This window comes from Lagopus leucura, unplaced genomic scaffold (genome assembly GCF_019238085.1).
Source record: "Lagopus leucura isolate 7727_CA_CO unplaced genomic scaffold, USGS_WTPT01 Super-Scaffold_100004, whole genome shotgun sequence".
Classification (NCBI taxonomy): domain Eukaryota; kingdom Metazoa; phylum Chordata; class Aves; order Galliformes; family Phasianidae; genus Lagopus; species Lagopus leucura.
This window is the reverse complement of record NW_024962264.1, coordinates 30,214,654-30,235,177: the sequence shown is the minus strand read 5'-3', so window position 1 is coordinate 30,235,177 and position 20,524 is coordinate 30,214,654. Positions and strand designations below refer to the sequence as shown.

At 40.9% G+C, this 20,524-nt stretch overlaps 1 protein-coding gene across 3 annotated transcripts in view; it reads left to right on the top strand.

Moving 5' to 3' along the window:
- Positions 1–20,524, top strand: part of ADAMTS3 (ADAM metallopeptidase with thrombospondin type 1 motif 3) — a 228,786-nt gene that overhangs the window by 174,598 nt on the left and 33,664 nt on the right. For all 3 annotated transcript variants that reach the window (XM_042871526.1, XM_042871525.1, XM_042871524.1), the window contains one exon: positions 14,407–14,606. In XM_042871526.1, coding sequence (XP_042727460.1) covers positions 14,407–14,606 — 200 coding nt within the window. The remainder of the gene's footprint in view (positions 1–14,406; positions 14,607–20,524) is intronic.

Here is a 20,524-nt window from a genome sequence, read left to right as displayed (position 1 = left end):
ATAGTGCTGTGCCTGCTAACACCCCTCACCCACATATACTTTGTGGCTGCATTTAATCTTGGTGTGATGGTATGTATTACAACCTCAGAGTGACATTTTCTTTTCATCACAGCATCACTCATACATATCTTTGAATTTCTAGGACACGGCAAGTTCGCAGGCAAATCTAAAATTACTTTTGTCGAGAATCATTTGCAGTGAGAACTAACTATCCTGTTAGTGTATCAAGCATAAACTTGTTCTAGGAGGCTTGCATTCTCCACTAGTGAGAGCTCTAGAACTGGATGTTCCCCTTTTGCTTTTGGTATTACCAGTTTCTATTCATTGGATGGAAAAGAAACAGTTTAAAATTGGCCCAAACTCAGACATAGTTAATTATGGTTTCCTTAGTTCCTTTTAAATTTAGGCTTTGTTTTGTGTACATTTGATGTCAGATAAGGAAAACCTACATTTCTAGCAAACCCTCATGCCAGGTAGGGAGGTGTTGACAAGAGAAGTATGGAATAAAGTTCTAGCGATTTGCATTGGAAAAGCTTATCCCGATTTGGCTCTAAACGTATTCAAATATAGAGAGAGTTATGCCTTTGGTGGCTCTACATGACCTTCTAAGTGTGCTGCTGGCATCAATCTGTCATATAAACATTTTTGCTGATGATGCATGGAAGTCAAGAGTTCTTGTTGTGTCAAAGCAGTGCTGACTCTGCAGAGTTAACAATAATACACTGCAGAAAATCTTCCACTCTTCCCAGAATTCTGTAACTGGATTTACTATGGTACCAGAGAAGCAAATATTTTATTAAGTCAGCCAGCACTTAAAAATCTTTTCTCTAACAATAAAGTAAGATAATGCTTGTATTTGTGGTCCATTGAGTTCATAAATTTAATGAATAATTCTGAAAGTCAGAGATCAAATCCTGCCTTTAATTCACATTTGTTTCTAATTCCCTGAACCACAGTCACTCTAAGGATCCAACTGAAAGTTTATGTATAGAGCTGAGGCTCCAAGCTAAAATTCACTTCTTGATCTAGAGAAGGTGGAAGATAACCAGAGTTAATACGAATTCACAATATTTTTCTCTTCTTTTTTTTTTTCTTTTCCCCTCTAATTCCTCAGTGCAATTAATGCACTATGAAAATGAAGTTTTGCATAAATCTACTAGCTGCTGTTCTTATAGTACACATACAGTATAGTTCCTCAGACAAGACACATTACTACCTTGCAGGTGCAAGCAGTTTTCTGCTGCAGGCTAGAAGGTCCTCCTTCCATTTTTGATGGTTTTTCTTTTTCCTAGTCTTCCGCCGCACTGTCCTCACTGAATTACCAGCACTCTAACAGTTAAGTCACTCACTAGATGACCATCTTTGGTCACAGTTGCTGCTTCCTCCACAGTCCATCTTTAACACCATTCAGGCACCTAATAAATAACCAATACCAGCTTGGAAGGAAGCTCACTGACAATTGATGAAGAACAGAAACATTGTGGGGGATATGGGAGGATATTTCTCCAAAAATCCTCATTCTATCCCTGATATTCAAGGTAAAAAAATTCATGCTTTCAGTGAGATACTTGTTCAACAGGACAGTTTAACCTTTCCCTGCCCAAATCCTTCTCCTGCACCATCCTTAGTGCTCTAAGAGCTCTAGAGCTATGTATCACTCCATTTTCCTTAGAAAATGCTTCAGCATCTTTCTCTTTTGCTGATGTCTCCTCTCATCCACAGATGGGAACTCGATTTCCTGCCACATAATCTGATCAGTGTTATTAATCTCAGAGCAGTTGTTTCCAGCAAGTTGTTTCCCTTAAAGATTTCTTATTTATGCTTCAAAAGGGTAAGGTTGTGTTATTATTTTCCAGTTCCAGCTTGCTTTATAAGATGTAACATCTAGCAACGAGTCTTGCTTATCCCATTCTTAGGCTCTCAGAGGTACAGCAGCATTTTGATACATTGACGGAGACCAGCTCAAGACGCCTGGGACAGACGGGCTTAAGGCTCTGGTGGCGCAAAAGCAAAGTTTATTGTTGTTACAGGGTTTTTATATCTTTTAGCTACAGGAGTATACAATACTTAAATCAGATAACATTCATGTGGCTGACAGCAATACGTCATTATTTAATTAGCTCTTTCGTAGATTATGACGAGTACAGTAATTAGAAGGTGTTCTATTCACAGAACATGTTCTGCTCTTGGTCATGGAACGAAGAAGCTGTAAATAATGCTTGCCAGTTTCACATGGCAGTCCTTCCCTTTCAGGAGGGGCCACATGTTTCACATGGCAGTCCTTCCCTTTCAGGAGGGGCCGCGTGTTCCCTGTTTGACCCTTTCAGGCCAGCCAGGTCTGTTTTGCTTAACAGTCTTCCTCAATACATGTGTGATATGTTACATTCAGCAGAAAAAATAATTGATGTATGCTATTTTTTCTTCATTTTGTTTTCCTATGCCTTCATTTTCTTGATATCTTCTGGTCAACTTATACTGAGTTTTTCTTCTAAATTCTTCAACTCATAAATGTCTTCAGTTAATATTTTAAACACTACATTGTTTAGTCTGTGAAAAGTTAGGCTTTTTGTAATTTCAGACCTCTTTCATGTTTGTGTTGTGTGACTAGCTTCTCTTTTTCTACCATCTGTTTCGCTACCCTCAGGTGTAGATCACTTTATGTAAACGTATTTACAATACCCATCAGCTCAGTGAGTGTTGGCATGCAAATAAGCTCACATTCTTTTTAAGAAAGAAGTATTTTATAAACCTCAGAAGGAAATATATTCTATATTTAATCGGAAGCCATTTAGAAACTACATTGTATGTTCAAGTGATGCAAGTATTCCCTTCTCTTTGAAGTTACGTATGTGTATTCGTAATAGTATATAGGTTTGGATAGGGGAGGATTTGACCTATCTCCCCCTTCCTTCAGAAGCAGTCCTAGAAAGAGTAAAAGACCGCAGGGGAAAATAACGCAGCACTGCTTGCTCAAACAGTATGCCTAGTGTCATATGCTTCAGCAGGAGCTGCATGGCTTTCACTGAGTTTTTACTTCACTTTTGAATCTTAGGTAATTTCTGTCAAAAAAAGTAGCCTGGAGAAATTGTGTTTGGAGATCTAGGGCTGTATTTACCACAGAGCTGCATTTACCATAGGGCTGCAGCTCTCACATGAGAGGCATGGCATTTTGGCTGTTTATCTCCACTTGGCTGTGCCAGTGAAAGTAATGGGGAACTACGAACTTAGTGCTCTTTTTATTCTGTTTTGGTGTAAAATCTGCTCATTTTAGAGCGTCACCACCCTGAGTAAAGAATATCTTCCTAACATCAAGCCTAATCACCACTCTGTGGACACTTGCATGTTGAACATTGTAAACCTTTTTTAAAAAGTTTGCACCGTGGTGGTCCCACAGGAGCTCTGTTTTCTTCAGTATCCTCTGCTGTACATCTCGTTGCCTCTGAGACTCTGCATCTGTCACTCATGCACAAATCAACCTCCCATGAAGAAAAAGCCTAGTGTTTTTCCAAGGCTTTTCAGCACCTCTTCCTTCTCCTACCCACATTCGGTGTGGTGTTGACAGCAGCTCAGTGAATTAGGAAACACTCAAATCTCACCCATGTACCTTCTTAGCCTGAGGAACTGAGGGTGCCTAGCAATTATTAACACTTCACGTTACTTTGAAAGGACTTTAAAAAGCGAGCTGAATACCTAGCTGCCACTGCAAGTCATTTTTGGTACTTTTGAAAATCTGACTAAATTGTATGATTCAGAACTAACTGAATACAATTCCCATTTTCCATTTATTTTGTTTGGTAGTGAATAAAGCAGCATAACTGGGAGTCATACCCAGGTAATTTTCTGATAGCTTGGTTTTCTACTATGCCTTTTTCTGGTCTTTTCCTATGAATTCATACTAGTCTTCAGGAAAGGGGGAAAGACTTGTGGTTTTTCTGTGGATTTTTTGTTGTTGCTCTAGCAATGTTTCTGTCTTTCTTGAAGAGAAGGTACAATCTGATTCTCTCTTCTCTATACCTGCGCTATGTTTCTGCGGTATTATAACTGGCTTTGTTTATATTACAAAAATGTCATCTGTAATACTTACTGTGACATATTCATAGAATCATAGAATGGTTGGAGGGGACCTTAAAGCCTGTCTAGCCCCAACTCCCTGCTGAGGGCTGGTTGCTACCCACTGGATCAGTCTACCTGTGGCCTCATCCAACCTGGCCTTGAGCATCTCCAGGGATGGGGCATCCCCAGTCTCTCTGGGCAGCCTGTGCCAGTGCCTCACCCTCTAAGTGAAGAATTTCTTCCTAAAACCTAACCTAGTCTCCACTCTTTTAGTCTAAAGCCATTCCCCTTTGTTCTGTCACTATGAGACCATGTGAAAAGTTGGCCCCCCTTCTGCTTACTGAGGTCCTGACAAGAACTGGAAGGCAGCAGTGAGGTTTCCCCGCAGCCGTCTCTTCTCCAAGCTAAACAATCCCAACTCACTCAACCTTTCTTCATAGGAGAGGTGCTCCAGCACTCTGGGCATTTTTGTGGCCCAATTCTGGTCCTGCTCCAGCAGTGCTGTATTCTTGTCATGCAGGGGGTCCCAGACCTGGACACAGTACTCTAGGTGAGGGTTCATCCTGCTGCCACCCTTCTGTTGATGCAGCCCAGGGTACTGTTGGCCTTCTGGGCTGCAAGCACACATTGCTGGCTCATGTTCAGCTTTCTGTCCATCAGGACCCAAAAGTCCTTCTTCACAGGGCTGCTCTCAATGAATTCTTCTCCTGGACTGTGCTCATGCTTGGGATTGCCTTGACCCAAATGCAGCATCTTGTGCTTTGTTCTCTCGTGACCACTTTTTGAGCATGTCCAGAACTCAATGAATGGTGTCCCTCCCTTCCATTGTGTCAGCTGCACCATGCAGCTTGTTGTCATCAGCAAACTTGCTGAGAGTACACTTGATACCATTCTTTACATCACTGATAAAGATGATGAAGAGCACCAGTCCCATGATGGTCCCCTAAGGGACACCACTTGTGACTGGCCTCCACCTGGACATAGAGCCATTGACCTCAACCCTCTGTCTGTGATCACTCAACCAATTCTTTATGCGCTGAATAGTCCACTCTTTAAGTCCGTATTTCTTCAAACTAGAGATAAGAATGTCAGCAGAGATAAGGGTACTGCACAGAGACGCCTTGTAGGGTGTGCTCTGGCTTCTAGAAGCGCATAGCAGTAGTGCCCTTAATGTACAGTGAAACATGGGGTGAAAGCATGTATCATTGTAACTTTTTTCATCTGACTTTTTTGGTAAGGCTTGTTTCACATACTAACATGTCCTTTCGCTCAGCCCTCAGAAACAAAGAAGCAGAAACTGGCAACAGTTAAGCAGTGAAGAGTAGCAACAAACTTGCATGCACATTCCATCAAAGACAACAACAATATTAAGGGTTTGGCTCTTAGTCAAGTTTGTAAGTTCCAGCGTACGTGTTTGTGTGGGAGTGGAGGAAATTCAAGGCAGTGATGCTAAGCAAAGAACAGGCTCTTTGCATGTGAAATGTATGGTTGTGGTCCTATTAGGAAATCATTCTGATACTCCTGATATAATAGGCAATTTCATGAAATTGTTGAAGAAAAGGTAACGGAGAATGATTAACATCATGGACTGTTTTGGAAGGGTCTAATAAATTAAAGCACACAACTTTCAGCACATCCTAGACTCTAATGAGAACATCCTGTCGTAATACTTTCCACATGACAGTCTGGGTGGTTTCTATTGCAAGCACTGATCCTTCCTAATTGGGCTGTAGCAGAGCCACAAAAAAATTACATATTTGCAGTTCCTGGGAAAATAATTTGGAGGACATAACTGGTTTCAAAATCTTCATTTGAACAAAATGATGGTTCTTCTCTTCCTTGGATTTTTGAAAGGCACACTCCAAGATAAGCCTTAACAGACAGAAAATTGTGGGCTTTCACAGATTTAGTGAAGTGCAGTTACTGACCTTTGTTATAATTACACAGCCTACTGTATTTCTCATAGTAATTCTTCAGCAAAAGCTTCAAAGAAGCCAACAAGTGTTCTTGTACTCCTGCTGAAATCTGTGGCAGCTAGCTGCTGAAGAACTTGGCCATCAGCTCCTGATAGCTGTTATGTATCTGAAGCACATATCGAGGCCTTAGGTAGTTCTTTCAAGATAGCTGGTAAAGAACAAACCAAGCAGCCAGCAATGTGTGTTACAGAACTGTTAAAAATCCACCATAATACTTGAAACTCTTCCAAAATGGAATAGGTCTTGTGTGCATTTAAATGAGAGCCAAGCTTTATATAAAGCGTGTTGATGAGGACAATTGATGTACATGAAACATCAATAAAATCTGGTTAGAATATCAATCTTTGATATTAATAGTCTTGAAACTACTGAACAGCTTTTTTGTGCCAACTTTTTAATATCTTGAGGGCACTTATGTTTGAGTGTTATACAGATCCCATATTTTCAGCTGATTTTTTCAATGAACAATCCCTGTTTTTGTGCTTATTGTCTTGGATGTGTTGTTCGGAGATGGTAAAGGCCTACCCTTAGAGCCAACTCTAAGAAGTAAGAGCTGTAGGTGACTGACTTCTCTGGAAGCACATCACACCACTGCCTGGTCCTTGACAGCAAGGAATTACAAAGCTTGGCCAGAAGATCTGCTGAACTGAATACCTTCATCAGCCATCCTGACGCAGCGATTACCTCTGTGCAGTTTACTCTAGATGTGGTTTCTGTGCTGGATTCTACATTATGAAGAAAACTTCTCAAAAAGAGAGTACAGTTTATTGAGGGTATTTTCACTGTTTCCGTCACAAAGTTGCTTTACTTTTTCAGTCTGGTATCTTGCAAAATGGGCAAGACTGCCTTCAAAGGTTTTAGACATTATCTTTAGGGTGTAACAAAGCCACTGGTTTCATCGGCTGCATTTCTGAAGTGAGTCATCCTTTTCTCCAGGCCTTTCTTGCATTTGATTGTGAGAACAGCTTTCAGCTCATCTTTCTGTGACTGGGAATTTCTCATATTGTTGTCCTGGATACAAATGCACTGAAGTTCATCAGAGAAAAATAATAGAGTTGACTAAGCTCTGTAGCAACCTGGAAGATTTAAACATTAAGACAAGAGGGAAAGGGGCAGAAAAATTCTAACCATGAATGCCTGTCTTCAGCCTGGTAGCACAGGTTTTGAGAGCTGAAGAAAATACAGTTTCAAGAAATGATAACTAGGAGAGAAAGTGGTCATTGTTCCAGTATATAATGGTTATTTAGTGCCACTATAGGAATGACATGTGTTGGCTTGGTTTCCTTTTTTTGAAAATAGCATAATGGAAATTTTTGGTTACTACAGAATAGAGCTGTCCTTGGACTTTTTATATGTTACCATTCCTGTTAAGAAGAGATATACACTGATCTCAATTTGTTGCAAACTGATTTCTCAAACTGATTATGAATTTTTAATTCATTTTATTCAATTATTTTATTATTATTTCTCATTCATTACGGATTTCTGGAGCCTCCCAGGCTGTCCTGCCATAGCAGTATTTTCAGGAAGAGGTTAGATTAAACAATCAAATACAATCAAATGATTACTTTTCCTAAGTTTGTCGTTTGGTTTTAAAATTTTCCAAAAAGAAATTCAAGCTTATAGCTAACTCTGTGACATCATCCTGCTCCTAGAAAGTCTAAATGTGGGTCTACATAACCTGCTGTGCAGCAGCAGTTTGGGTGCTGGGACACAGTTCTCACAACTGGTGATGAGCTCACGCATCCAGGCTCACAGCTGTACCCATGTGCCCCAACATGCACCTGACCTCCTCTGGCATCACTGCTGGGCCTTCCCAAGCTGAGAACTTCATTTCCATGCCTGCAGGTTTCTGACTTCTCCATTCTAACTCTAACCATTTTTCCTTTCTCTCCTTTGATCCGATCTCTGTTGATTACTGTTTTCGTTTTTAGGATCCTCACTGCAGTGCAAGTTTTCTCCTCTATTCATTTTTTTTTTTTTCCTTGTAAGAGCATTGCTATTAATATGAGTCACTAAACTATGTGTAAGTGAGGTAGGTCACCTTAAGTCATTACAGTCCTGCACCACTGAATCTGTCCAACTTGAGATGTGAGAGCACCGATGAAGGAAGAAGCTGAGCCAGGCTTCTCTCCAGATAGTGGTCAGTGTTTGGGAGTGGAGCATGAGTCACATCTTACTCTGCCACTGTTATGAGACATTTTCCTTTTTGTGCACAAATGTAGTAGACCGCTTGTCTACTGGCTCAGACGTGTTGAGATGAGAGAAGTGCCTCCAAAGAGACACAGGAAAATGCATAAATCACTGCCCAACAGCACAACAGCAGCTGTTGTATCGATTCAGCAGATTTAGATAAATGCAGAGCTCATCCCTGAGTCTCGCATCCTGGAGAGGTGTTTTCAGAGCCAGGTGTGGGTTTCAGTAAATGAGGACCTTGGTGGGCAGGTTCATTAATGTACTTATACTGCATTAATCTCTGCCTTGCGCTTGCAGAAGTAATTCTTCAGGACTGCTTATTTTTTACTTGCTGACTTTTCTTTGGCACAAGAGAAACAGTCAGGGACCAAATGAGACTCCAAGTTGTAGCCACCAAATTGTGAAGAAAACTCTGTTAGTACTGCTGAAGAGCTTGTTCCTGCCTTCTGTCCCTTGCCTCAACTAGGCAAGCAAGCATTAGGTCTCTAGTACTGGTTCTGAATGAGTACAGTGTTGATGTGTCATGCTCGGCTCAATTTTGCCAGGTGAAATGTGCGTGAAGAAAAGGTGCAGTACCCAGCAATACACAGCAATATCTTGTTTTTTCTCAAGCAAGTGGGTATATATGAGGAACAGACGAACATAGGTATGTGAAATGAACACTGCTGATTTCAGTGGCATTGCCAGGCAGCGTAAGCATCAGAGGAATCACCCTGTATTTTAATGTATAAAATATAAGAATCTTCCATGTGAGAAATGCTTAGGGTTTTCTTTAAGTATACAGAGGTTTAACTGATGACACCATTTACTAAATTAGACTTGGGCAGATCACAGCTTTATTTAACATAATAGGGAATGAGCTATAATTTCATTATTTTAAGTTGTTTTCTAGGAAAAGCAGAATAGGTACTTCTTGCAACCCAGAAGGACATGTTTTTTAATATAAGAAAGTATTCAGGAGGGATACAGTTATGCCTCGTTTTTTACTTAGGTGTTTATATTAAATGTTTGGTGTTTCTGAAAAAGGATTTGGAAAAGAGGCAGACCGTACTGGTGTGCAAAGCAGTTATGGCTTTCTGAATAATACACACATCTGGGTTCACAGGGAGGCTCTGAGATATATGCGTACTTGACAGAAACGTACTGTCTGATTCCAGCAGCATGGTTCCAAGTCTCTAGAGGTGGCACAAGGCAAGGCTAGCAGCCGCGGTTTTTAGCAAAATACGATGACAAAGCATGTGGAGGAGATTTCCTTTTGGTGTATCTGTTCCATTTCCACTACTTCATTTGCTTCGTGAGCAAAACTCCTCCTGCCTTTCCTTGGCAGAGGAACCCCAGCTGGACTGGAAGAAGGTGTCATTCTTTGTTCTCCTTATTTTTGCTACATGATGCATGAGACAGGCTGTGATGCGTCCTGTGGAAAAAAATAAAATAAGAATACATGTCTGCACATGTGTCTACAATCTCGTATGTTCTGTCCTACTACCCACATGTTCACATAACCACTTCACTTGATGAAAGAGCATGGACTAATTTTTTCCTGATAGGTAAAATCTTGAAGTAAAAGATGCAGATGACTAGTAAAACAAAAAAGGAAGAGGTAACAAACCAGCTAATTCCAGAATGAGATTAGGGAGGATTAGTCTGTCTAGCACAAATCTGCAAACAAACAGGCTAGTTTCCTGTGTGTGTAGCAAAGAATTGCCATCCAGCAACAGTTCTGTTTGCTGTGTTAAACAATGCCAATAGGCTTTGCAGATCAGTCTGTAGAGGACCTTTGTCTTCAGATAATTAATTTAAATAATTTATTTCACTAAGAGTTCTTGTGATCTCTTTCCACTCACAATAAGTGAGTCCTTCCTCCAACTTCAGGAGTTTTATTAGGAAAGATTGATTTTTGTATTACACAATGACAGCAGCTCCAAAATGCCGGTAAGAGAAGTTCCAAAGGCCATTTATGTGTCTCTCACCTAGCAAATCTACAGGGCTACCTATGTGTAAACAGTTCATCTCAATGCCAAAATCACCCCCACATTTAGATATCTGCAGATTATGTGCTCCCTGCGTTGATGCACAGTAGAGTTACGCCTCTCTCAAGGACCTCAGGTTTTCCAAAACCTTGAATCAACATGAAAAGATGATTTTTTTTGAATGCTGATTTTCTTCATTGCTCATTACATTCCAGGCTATATTCACACATAAACACGTACATTTCCTAACCATTTGCTAGAGAGCACTAGAGGCTTAGCGGTGCTTTGCATCCTGAGTTACAATAGTGTGTAGTGCTACCATTAAGTATCACACATTTACTAATGCTGCAGATATCTGTCAGTCTCTAAAATTCTGCAGATTCATGCAGATATATTTGAGGGCAGAATTTGAGCTGAAGAAAACCATTCACGTATCTTTTGGTTTTAGGGAGAGGGAGAGTAGGAAAGAAAAAGATCATTGTGTTTGCTATTTATTGCAGTATAGAGGGGACTTCTGTGAAAGTGTTGCAGAATCACATTAAGCAATTTTATTTATGCTCTAAGAAAGACTTTGTGCAGGAATTATTCAGACTGAACTCTGCCCTTAAGTTACTGGTACCCATTATTACCTATGGAATGAATTGTATGTGGAATGCTGGTCTCTTTCCTGTCTGTAGCAATCATATTGCAGTAAATAGCCTTCTGCTAAGATTTTTCCGTGTGTCCTCTTCCTGCAGTTTCTATAATGACATATCACAATTTTTGCAAGGACTGTGAATGATAGGGGTTGTGGCCTTCTGAGAAATGGAAGCTCTCTGCTGAGAGGAGGCAGAAGATTACTTTCACTGTATCATTACTGTAATAGTTCTGTCATTAGTCTCAGTGGAAGCAATACAGTGCACAGATTGAATGCAAATGACTTGGATAACCTTATTGTTTTCTATAGAGCAGTTTAGATACAAATACCTAATGTGTTTCACTCTGCATCCATATGCTTGGGAGTTTCCAAATTGCATGTTTGTATTTTGTATGCATAATACAGTGCTGTCATCTGAAAAGGACACATCTGAGGACTCTTTCTGTGCTACTCAGAAGGAATGTCTACTGATCCTTCTTCTGGGAGTAAGTTTCTACTATAGTTTTTTAGAATTAGCTAATATTAATGATAACAAATTGTAGTAAAACATTTCATGTTGATGGAGGTATTAGGAACAGGCTTTAATCCCATGGAGAGCTTCACTGACTCTGAAGAGTTCTTCTAAGATTTCCGCAAGTGAACTAGCACTTAGCTGAATCATGGAGAAGAGTGAAGAGATTTAATGACTGGTTTCTGGGAACATAGGCATCTCCTCACTTTGCAGAGCTCTCTCATGTGTCCCATTTGTCCTTGTATTCTAAGTGTTTAGCAATAGATGGAGATTGCAGTGTTTGTAAACACAGAGCTTACTGTGTATGGACTGACTTTGTATATGGTTGTTTGACTCTGAAGTCATTGGAGTGATAAACCATGGAAACTAGACAAACAAGAGAACAGATGAATCTCTCCTGTTACTCTGGATTCCTGGGAGAGAGCATAGCAAATTATGGTGAGTGTTTAGGGAGAAGACTTAGCACAGAATCATAGAATATCCCAAGGTGGAAGGGACTGACAAGGACCATCAAGTACAACTGCTGGTCCCACGCAGAACCAGTCAAAATCCAAACCATACATCTAAGAGAGTGGTTCAAACACTCCTTGAACTCTGGCAGCTTGGGACAGTGACCACTGCCCTAGAAAGCCTGTTCCATGCCCACCACCCTCTGGTGAAGAGCCTTTTCCAGTTTTGGTTCCCAGCACAGACGTGGGGAAAAGCAACACAGAGAATGCAGTTGATTAATTACTGACTAATAAGTAGCTCAGATTAGCCTTTAAATTAATACTTGTTTTCCTGTCTTAGCATTTCATAGTTAAGAAATGTTCTTATAGTGGCATCAGAAGCAGTGCACAGAAAGTTAAAAACCAGTTAGCATACCAAAAAAAAAAAGGAAGAACTAAAGAGAGTGAATGCTGCTTAATATCCTGAAAAGTGTTGGTACATTTCATAGAATATGCTGCATGACAGGGTGAGTGAAATGGTATGTGTTTGTTTGTTTGTTTGTTAGCCCAGTTTGGGGAAGAGTTGGGTCTTCCAAAAAAACAAACAAGATGCATTAAAGGAAAGCAGGATGCTCAATGCTTGAAAATGTTTCTGATACTTGTTGTGCTGTTTTTTTTCCCAAATCTTGTCCAACAACAAATCTTGTCACTACATCACTTCCTAGAGTGAGTTTACTTTTTCTTGCTTTGTTGGGATTATACACTTGAAAAAATTCTGTGAGTACGTTTATGGAAAATAGTGGCATATTAAGTGCACGTTCTGTTTGCAGAAAGTGGCTACATATTAGAAAAGTGAGAAAAAAGAAGTCCTCTCTTGACTCCTCCTGCCTACTCACATGAACACGGTGAAAGAGATTCTCCTCTTATTTGAACCACAAAACCACCCATTTAATAGGGGGAGTGACAGCCAAACCAAAGGTTCTACACAGAGCAGATAGTTGGTTCTTTCTGAACCGATGTCAAGCTATTCCATTCATGCCGTGGGTGTAGTGATATGATGACATTGCTGGTATATTTCCATTGGACAGTGTGCTCGGCAGCTTTGCCAGCTGCAGCAATTTTTAGAATTGGAGCTTGTCTATGAATTTCCCACTTGTGTGCTATCACAGGGTTTGCATTCTTGAGAGTGAAAGGACTTGCGGTTGAATTGTAAAGCTGTTTGCAGACCTGGTCTCTCACCCACAGTGACAGGCTAAGCTTCTAAAAACAACTGGGGACAACCTTTCCATTTGATGTGGAGTTTGGGGAGAGTTATTTATGTATTACTGTGAACCACTGAGGTACCAATGAGGGAGAGGTTTTCCAGTTAATTGAGCTGGTTGTTGAATCTGCTCTGGATGAATTACAGCTTGGCTATCCAGCACATTTTGCAAAATTGGCCCTAGTCCTACTGTTTTTCCATGAGCATAGCTTACATCCAATTTACTGTGAGTCTTCACTAAACTATGTGAAGGACAAATGCATTTACTTGCAACCTTGGCTTCTACCACCTCCTATGTAGAGAAATAGGGCTTGAAAGCTGTGCCATCATTTGAGGAAATGTGCCTTTTTGATACAAGTCTGTATCAGACTTGGACATCAGTGGAGAGCAAGACTGTACTCTTTTCTGTCCTTCTGAAGCTGGTTGCTTTTGCTGAGTTCACAGAGCAGGAAGAGCTCTGTGTATTTAAGGACTGTATTGTCTATTTTTCCTGAATGGAAGAGTTAAGGAAATGGGCACACTCCTGACTCTGTCACAGAGCCAGAGACTTAAGAGCAGTCCTATTCCTAGTGAGGACTGCAGTACTTAGCTGAAGATTTGCAGTGTAAGATATTCCAAAAAGGCCTGTTCACTGTTGTTTATTGCTTAGAGCCAGTTGATGTGTTGGCTTGGATTTTGGAAGAATTAAATAGCCTACAGCTGTTACTTTTTCCTGTCAAAAATCTATGATAATGTTTTGCTTTACTGTTCTAAGAGGAAGAGATGGTTTTTAAGTCATTTCAGATACGGGCTACTAAATAGATCCTCTTAAAAGCCAATTCAAAATAGTTTATTATAACTCTGCCCATTGACCTATGTCCTCATGGGATTCTTCCAGTATTTCACGATATTCATAGGGTAGGATATTTAAACATCTGTATTTTAAACAGAGAACTCTTATGAAATGTAAGAGGAATTGCCTAGCTGTTCCAGTGGTTCTGTACAAGGGCACTGAAGCCACAAGTTGAACATTGCACAGCATCCCACAACCCATGTCTGTGGCACTCTGCAACATATGCCTTGTGCTGTAAAAAGAAGGGAGGAAATTCTGGATGAGGAAGAGAAGTATTTGGTCTAACTTGTACTTAAGGATGATTTTTATTTTATAAGAATCACATAGTAAAGTGCAGAACCATATGGTGAATTATATTTTTCAGTGGTATCCAATGACTTCCCCCACTCTTATGCCTTTAGAATATCTAAATCTTTTTTCTTCCTAGTTTCTGCTTTATTTTATCCAAAGAAGTGTTGACTATACAGCTGAACGTGTTGTGCGGGGGGATGTTTCTGAAGTGGAATTGGAGTAGATGTTTATATCTGACTGTTTCGTTGTAGAATCTCTTCTTGGGGGCCTTGGAGACCTGAGTTCCCTGTACAGCAGTGTAGAACAGCAACTGAATGAAACCCTGAGGCGACGCAGGCACGCAGGAGATGACGACTACAACATTGAGGTGCTGCTAGGTGTGGATGACTCTGTCGTCCGGTTCCATGGCAAAGAACATGTTCAAAACTACCTCCTTACCCTCATGAACATAGTGAGTATCTTCCATAGTATTGTGCTATTTTGCTTTAAAAATGTTAAAGGTTTCTGTAAACTCTTGCAGCAGTACCTAGGAGATCGTGATTGATACAAAGATGATAATTTTGTCTGCTTTTCGGTTTGCTTCTTTATTTTCAAGGTGCTCCTTCAACTGATCTTTTTCATAATGGTATTCTAGGGCACATTCTGGGGTAATTCCAAGAATTTACTGTCCTTCACCCTCAGTGAAAGTACTATCCTTCATATCTCACAGAGCTGCGTAGAATAATTCTATTAGCCCATGTGTTCATGACTGTTCTTGCATGTGAATGCTCTTGAAATTAAAGACTGCAAGATACTGTGAGACTGGGAAAGCAAAGGCTTTCTCACAGAGCACTGCAGGACGTGAGCTTCCACCAAGTGTCCTTTGGATGGGTAACATGCTGTGTCAAATTCTCCTTCCTTGATAAAGTGTGATTATACAGAGCTAAAGAGGACAGGATGGAGTTACTAGCAGTCCTGTTGATGCTTTGGACAGATGAGGTTTATTTAAAAACAAAGGAGGGCCATTTTTTCCACAATCTGCATTGTGAAAATGGAAACGCACCTGTATTCCACAATCTCAAATTCAAAAAACAGAAAAATGCCCAGATAGTTGAAAAATGCCAGATGTTGTCCCTTATGTTCAGGAATAGAATTGTTATTCCTGACAAATGGCTTTTGGTTGATAGATGCTCTGTGTATTATGTGAGGCCATATGGCCTGAAGTTCCCCATGTTGTTAAGTGCTCTTGGAAGTTATTCATGATAGTGAGTGACCTGGTAGTCTCCTGGCTTCTACAAGCTTAGTTAAGTACTGTGATAGTTGTGTTATAAACATAACAGTGGGATCTAGCAAGCAGTGCTGATCACTGCAAGACAGCAGAGTACTGTCATGGGAGTGTCTCTTGTTGTTTTTCTCTCAGTCAGACTCTTTCTCTGCTACTTGGCTAAATAAGAAGGTGTGAATATCCCCTATCACAACACAAGCTACAGATAACAGCAGATAGCATGATGTTTGTTCTGTAAATGAAATTCTATGGGAGCAAGCCAAGCAGGTTTGTTAGGAGTGTTTAGCAAATCTGGGAAATTTTATTTCTGTTCCTTTTGCACAAGCAGAGGAAAGTGGGAGAACTGGGGCAGTGACAGCATGTATTTGTGCTCCATTTCTTCAGGAGATGCCTTGGGGACTGGAGCCTTGGTATGCTGTAAGATTGCCTTTTGAAGGGGGGTTTGCTGAGAGAGACTGTTAATGCAGGAAGATTATGCAAACTATTTATTTAAACAAATCTACTACTAGGTCTTTGCATAATACCTAAATAAGAAAAGATGAAGTTAAACTGATAAAATTGGAAAGTGTCAGCTTACACAAATAACTAAATACAGTTACAAAACAGAGCAATTGCTTCTGCCAATACTGCCAGTTCAACAAGTAGCAGTGTAAACTTAAAAAACTGTTTTCCTGTTTGAGATTTTGAAGTTCTTTTACCTTTAACTCTCCTGTTGACTCAAAGTCAACAAAGCTATAGTAAAAGTGTATTTCTCAGAATAGTTGCCATTGGTTTCAAGGGAGTTTTGCCTGAAAGGCCTGGATGAGGACCCCACGGCAGGAGTCTGATTCTACTTTCCTTATATAGTGAGAGATTGTAGTTGAAAAACAGTGGGAAGAAGTATGTAAACTTGAAACATTCTTGACAGCTCGTAATGTCTTCTGTTTCTGAGGTTAAAGAGAAAGTATGCAGAATGAAGAAGCACCCTAAATCATAGAATCATAGAATGCTTTGAGTTGGAAGGGACCTTTAAGATCATCTCTTTCCAGCCCTCCTATGGTAGGCAGGGACACTTCCCTCTAGACCACGTTGCTCAAAGCCCCATCCAGCCTAGCCTTGAATGCTTCCAGGGAGGGAGCATTCACAGCCTCACTGGGCAACCTGTTCCAGTGTCTCACCACTCTCACAGTAAAGAATTTCTTCCTAATATCTAGTTTAAATATATACCCTCTTCCAGTTTAAAGCTATTTCCCCTTGTCCTGTCGCTACGTGCCCTTATGAAAAGTCCCTGTCCAGCTTTTCTGTAGGTCTTCTTCAGGTACTGGAAGGCCGCTATAAGGTCTCCTTGGAGCCTTCTCCAGGCAGAAGAGCTCCAGCTCTCTCAGCCTGTCCTCATAGGGGAGATGCTCCAGCTCTCTGATAATCTTCAAGGCACTCCTCTGGACCTGCTTCAACAGCTCCATGTCCTTCTTGTGTTGGGGGCCCCTAAACTGAACAGAGTACTCCAGATAGGGTCTCACGAGAGCAAAGTAGAGGGGCAGAATCACCTCCCTCGACCTGCTGGTCACACTTCTCTTGATGCAACCCAGGATACAGTTGGCTTTCTGGGCTGCAGAAAATAAAGACAAGGTGATTGGTGGTAACCAGCATGGCTTAAGCAAATATAAATCATCGAATCATAGAAAATATAAATACCAAATGCTACTTTCTACCTTCTAGCTACTAATGCTACCTTCTAGCTGTGCCTATTCCTTAAGTGATGTGACAATATCTATAGAAATTGCAAAGAAACTGTAAAGAAACAAACTTGTAGAATTCTAGCTGAAGAAGCTAGAGGGTTAGCAATTATTTTGTGTCTAGATATACATAGATGACTCCAAAAGTAATGTCTGTTTATTTCCTTGGAAATTTCAACATATGGATGCAAAGAGTACAGTAATAGTATTTGACAGCACATTCTCGGCTACAAAACACTACTTTTCCACACAGTCACCACCATTGGCTGTGCATTTTTGCCACTGATGAGCAAGAGTCTGCATGAAGCACTCATACAAATCAGAACCAGAGTAGGTGACACACTGCCACTGTTGCCACTGCTGAAATGCACCGCCCACCATATCACTGTGCTCACATCCATTGTGAGCCATTTTTTCTGCAAGGAGGAATTCAGTGATGCCCCTTTGCTTCATACACACTTCCACGTCAGACACTGTTCTGTCAGACTGCCCCTCTGCTGCCATCTGTCCCATTGCAACAAAATGTAATGAAATATTGGCAAGAAGGTTCATCCTCTACTGCCATACCACCAACATCTGCCTATGACATCTTGGGCCGGCATCATTAAATAGGAGGCATTATGATATTACTTTTCTCCCATGCCTTCTCCCTTTGGTCCACTCTTTGATCCTTGTGACTTATAACATGTCCCGCTCAAAGCACTTCAAGAACTCCCATTTAGTGCACACTGTGCAATGATTGCATCACACTGCTACCCAAAGATGGAGAGCTGAGGCTGAAAATGTGACCTCTTGTGTCTCAGACTAAAGGTGAGTTGCAGTGTCTAGATAATGTCTTTTGGGTTCCTTTGTAAGCTCTTCAGTTACCTAAGTAAACTGTATCTTCATAATGAACTGTGTTTCCAACAATATGTGACCAGATGTACTGCTTAAGGAACAGAGAAGATATATACATAATGGGAGGGAAGCATAGAGCTAGGATTGGAGTGTACCTGCAGTTATGGTCTCTTTGTTTTAAGATGCCGTTTATCTTTTAGATACTCAGAGTCAGGTCCACTAAAAAAAAAAAATCCTCAGCACCATGCACCTGTCTCAATCTCATCTCAGTTTCCAAGTGCACAAACACTCTGAGCATGTTTGAAGATCCATCTACCTGTTGAGCTTCCAAAATGAGGACCAGCAATCTAAAAATGGAATCTGTAGAATTTGGCCGGAAAAAATCTTGATATGAATTTAAACCAAGTGATATCTTTTCCAGCATCACTGTGTGTAAAATTGTAACAACTCTGCTATAAATCTAGAATAAGAAACTCCAGACGTAACACACACATTGTAACAGAAAAACAGAATTCAGTCTGCTAAGTTTACAACCTGGAGCATTGTTCAGTCTTGTCGCGTTTCCTACTGTTTCTGTAATTGGGAGCTTAATTTTTTTAGTACTATTTCAGTATGCCTGGGGAGTCGCTCTCTAACACCAAGTGAATGGATGCCGTAGAATCTTGGTTTGATGAAAAGGATCTGTTGAGTAACGTCTGCGCATTTGGTTTTGGAGCCCAAAACATTTAATCGTAACTTCCTCCATTCCTCTGACATGCAAACAGGAGGCTTTTGACTCTGGTGAGTTAGGAAGCTGAGTGTGAAGATCATTGAGGAGAAACAAGCCATTGAACCTGAGCTGCTTTGTGGATCAAGGATGACACAGGAATCAATCAGCAGCAGGACTTCAGTGACTGCGAATGCATGTCTAGTAACTGTGTATCTTTGTTGTTAGTCGAAGTTTCTTTTTTAGACTTGAGGGAATTAGAAAGCACACGAGCAAGTAATTGCTTATTCCTAGATCATCAGCCATTGAGACTGCAGCTGTTGGCAGCCTAATGCACTGCTGACATCAGCAGACACAGTTTGGCCTGGCTGAACTTGACTGATGCAGAAATGAACCTGACTTTTGGGTTCTGATTTAGGTTTAGATCTAGCTGTGCAAAGATTCAAGATCTGAATTTAGCATGTCTCAGCTTGAATCTTTCACTCTTCCTAAAAATGGAAGGAGAAAAGCAATTTGTGATGTCCTAGGGTTCCTGGGGATTTTTGCAAGGCTGATGCTAATTTGCTAAGCCTAGCTTGCTTCCCCAAGTAAGGAAGTTATGGGCCGTTTTGCCACGTGTAATGCAGTTAACTCCAGGTTAGCTTTGAAATAACTAATATACATAGGCATCATAGACAATTCTATTTCACTCACGTGCAGAAAAGCAGTATAAATCACACTCAACCCTGTGCTACAATTGGTTATCCTGGGCACAGTGCCATGGTGACACAACTGCACAGCTCTCAGTGCCAAAGCTGGCTTGCTGGCTTGCTGAGAGCTAAGGATTGCATGTTCGTGTGATGTCATTGGGAGTTCTGGAGCTAGAGGTTGAGTTTCAGCTAAATAAATGCCTGAAATGTTTCCCCTAATTCAGTATTTACGTGTTCTCTTAGCTTTAGGAACAGGGATGCATCAGAGGTGTATATTAAACAGCTGTTAAGGGGCAGAGCTGGAAATCAGAAGCTCAGATGGGCTCATCTATTCCCAGATAATAAAATTTAGTGTCGTCCCTAGCTGGTAGGTGACACTATAGCCTTATCTCACAGCAATTACACTGGAGTCACATACAGCTTCTTTCCAGAAGGGCTGATGACTAAAGCAACCCACTGGGGAGAATGTAATTGCTGGGAGCTGTTTCTGGTAACACTGTGGCCTGCCTGCTGTTAGTCAGTTTCTGCTGAATTCCTTGAGGTGACACAGTTGACTTTTTCCTGATCTTCCTGTTACCAGAATCACAGAAGGGACCTACCAAGCCCTTCTGTTGCATTAGCACTGCTTCTGATCCCCAGTGGATCAACCCTTGGTCACCCTGCAGAAATATAGTGGGAAACCACATAGAGCAAAGACTGGGAGATGGAAATGGGGCGCTGCAGGACTGAGAAAATCTCAACCTCCCCTTCCTTTCCTGTCTCTCTTCCTCCCTTTTTTCATTCTTCCATCCCAGTCATGCTCCAGAGCCAGACAGTCCTTCAGTAACCAAGTGGGTCCCTCAGGAGCTAGACCCTGTCTTTGTCACATGGCAGTGTGCTACACTGCCACTGAGGTCACTTTTCAGGGAAGAGAAGAATCAGTTTTCGTCATTTGTTTAATGTGTTATGGGAATGTGGCACTGACAGTATATTGCAAGCTTCAGCTTGCTCTACTTTTGTGTTATGTTGTCTCTCAGAACATGGTTTTCCTCTCCTCCACACTACCTGGGAGAAACATCAAACGATAAAAAGAGTTCTTTAAAGCACTGCATTCAGTTTAGAAGAAGTTTGATTTTCAGCTAACAAAAGAAGAGTGAAACATTCATGATCACTTTCAGC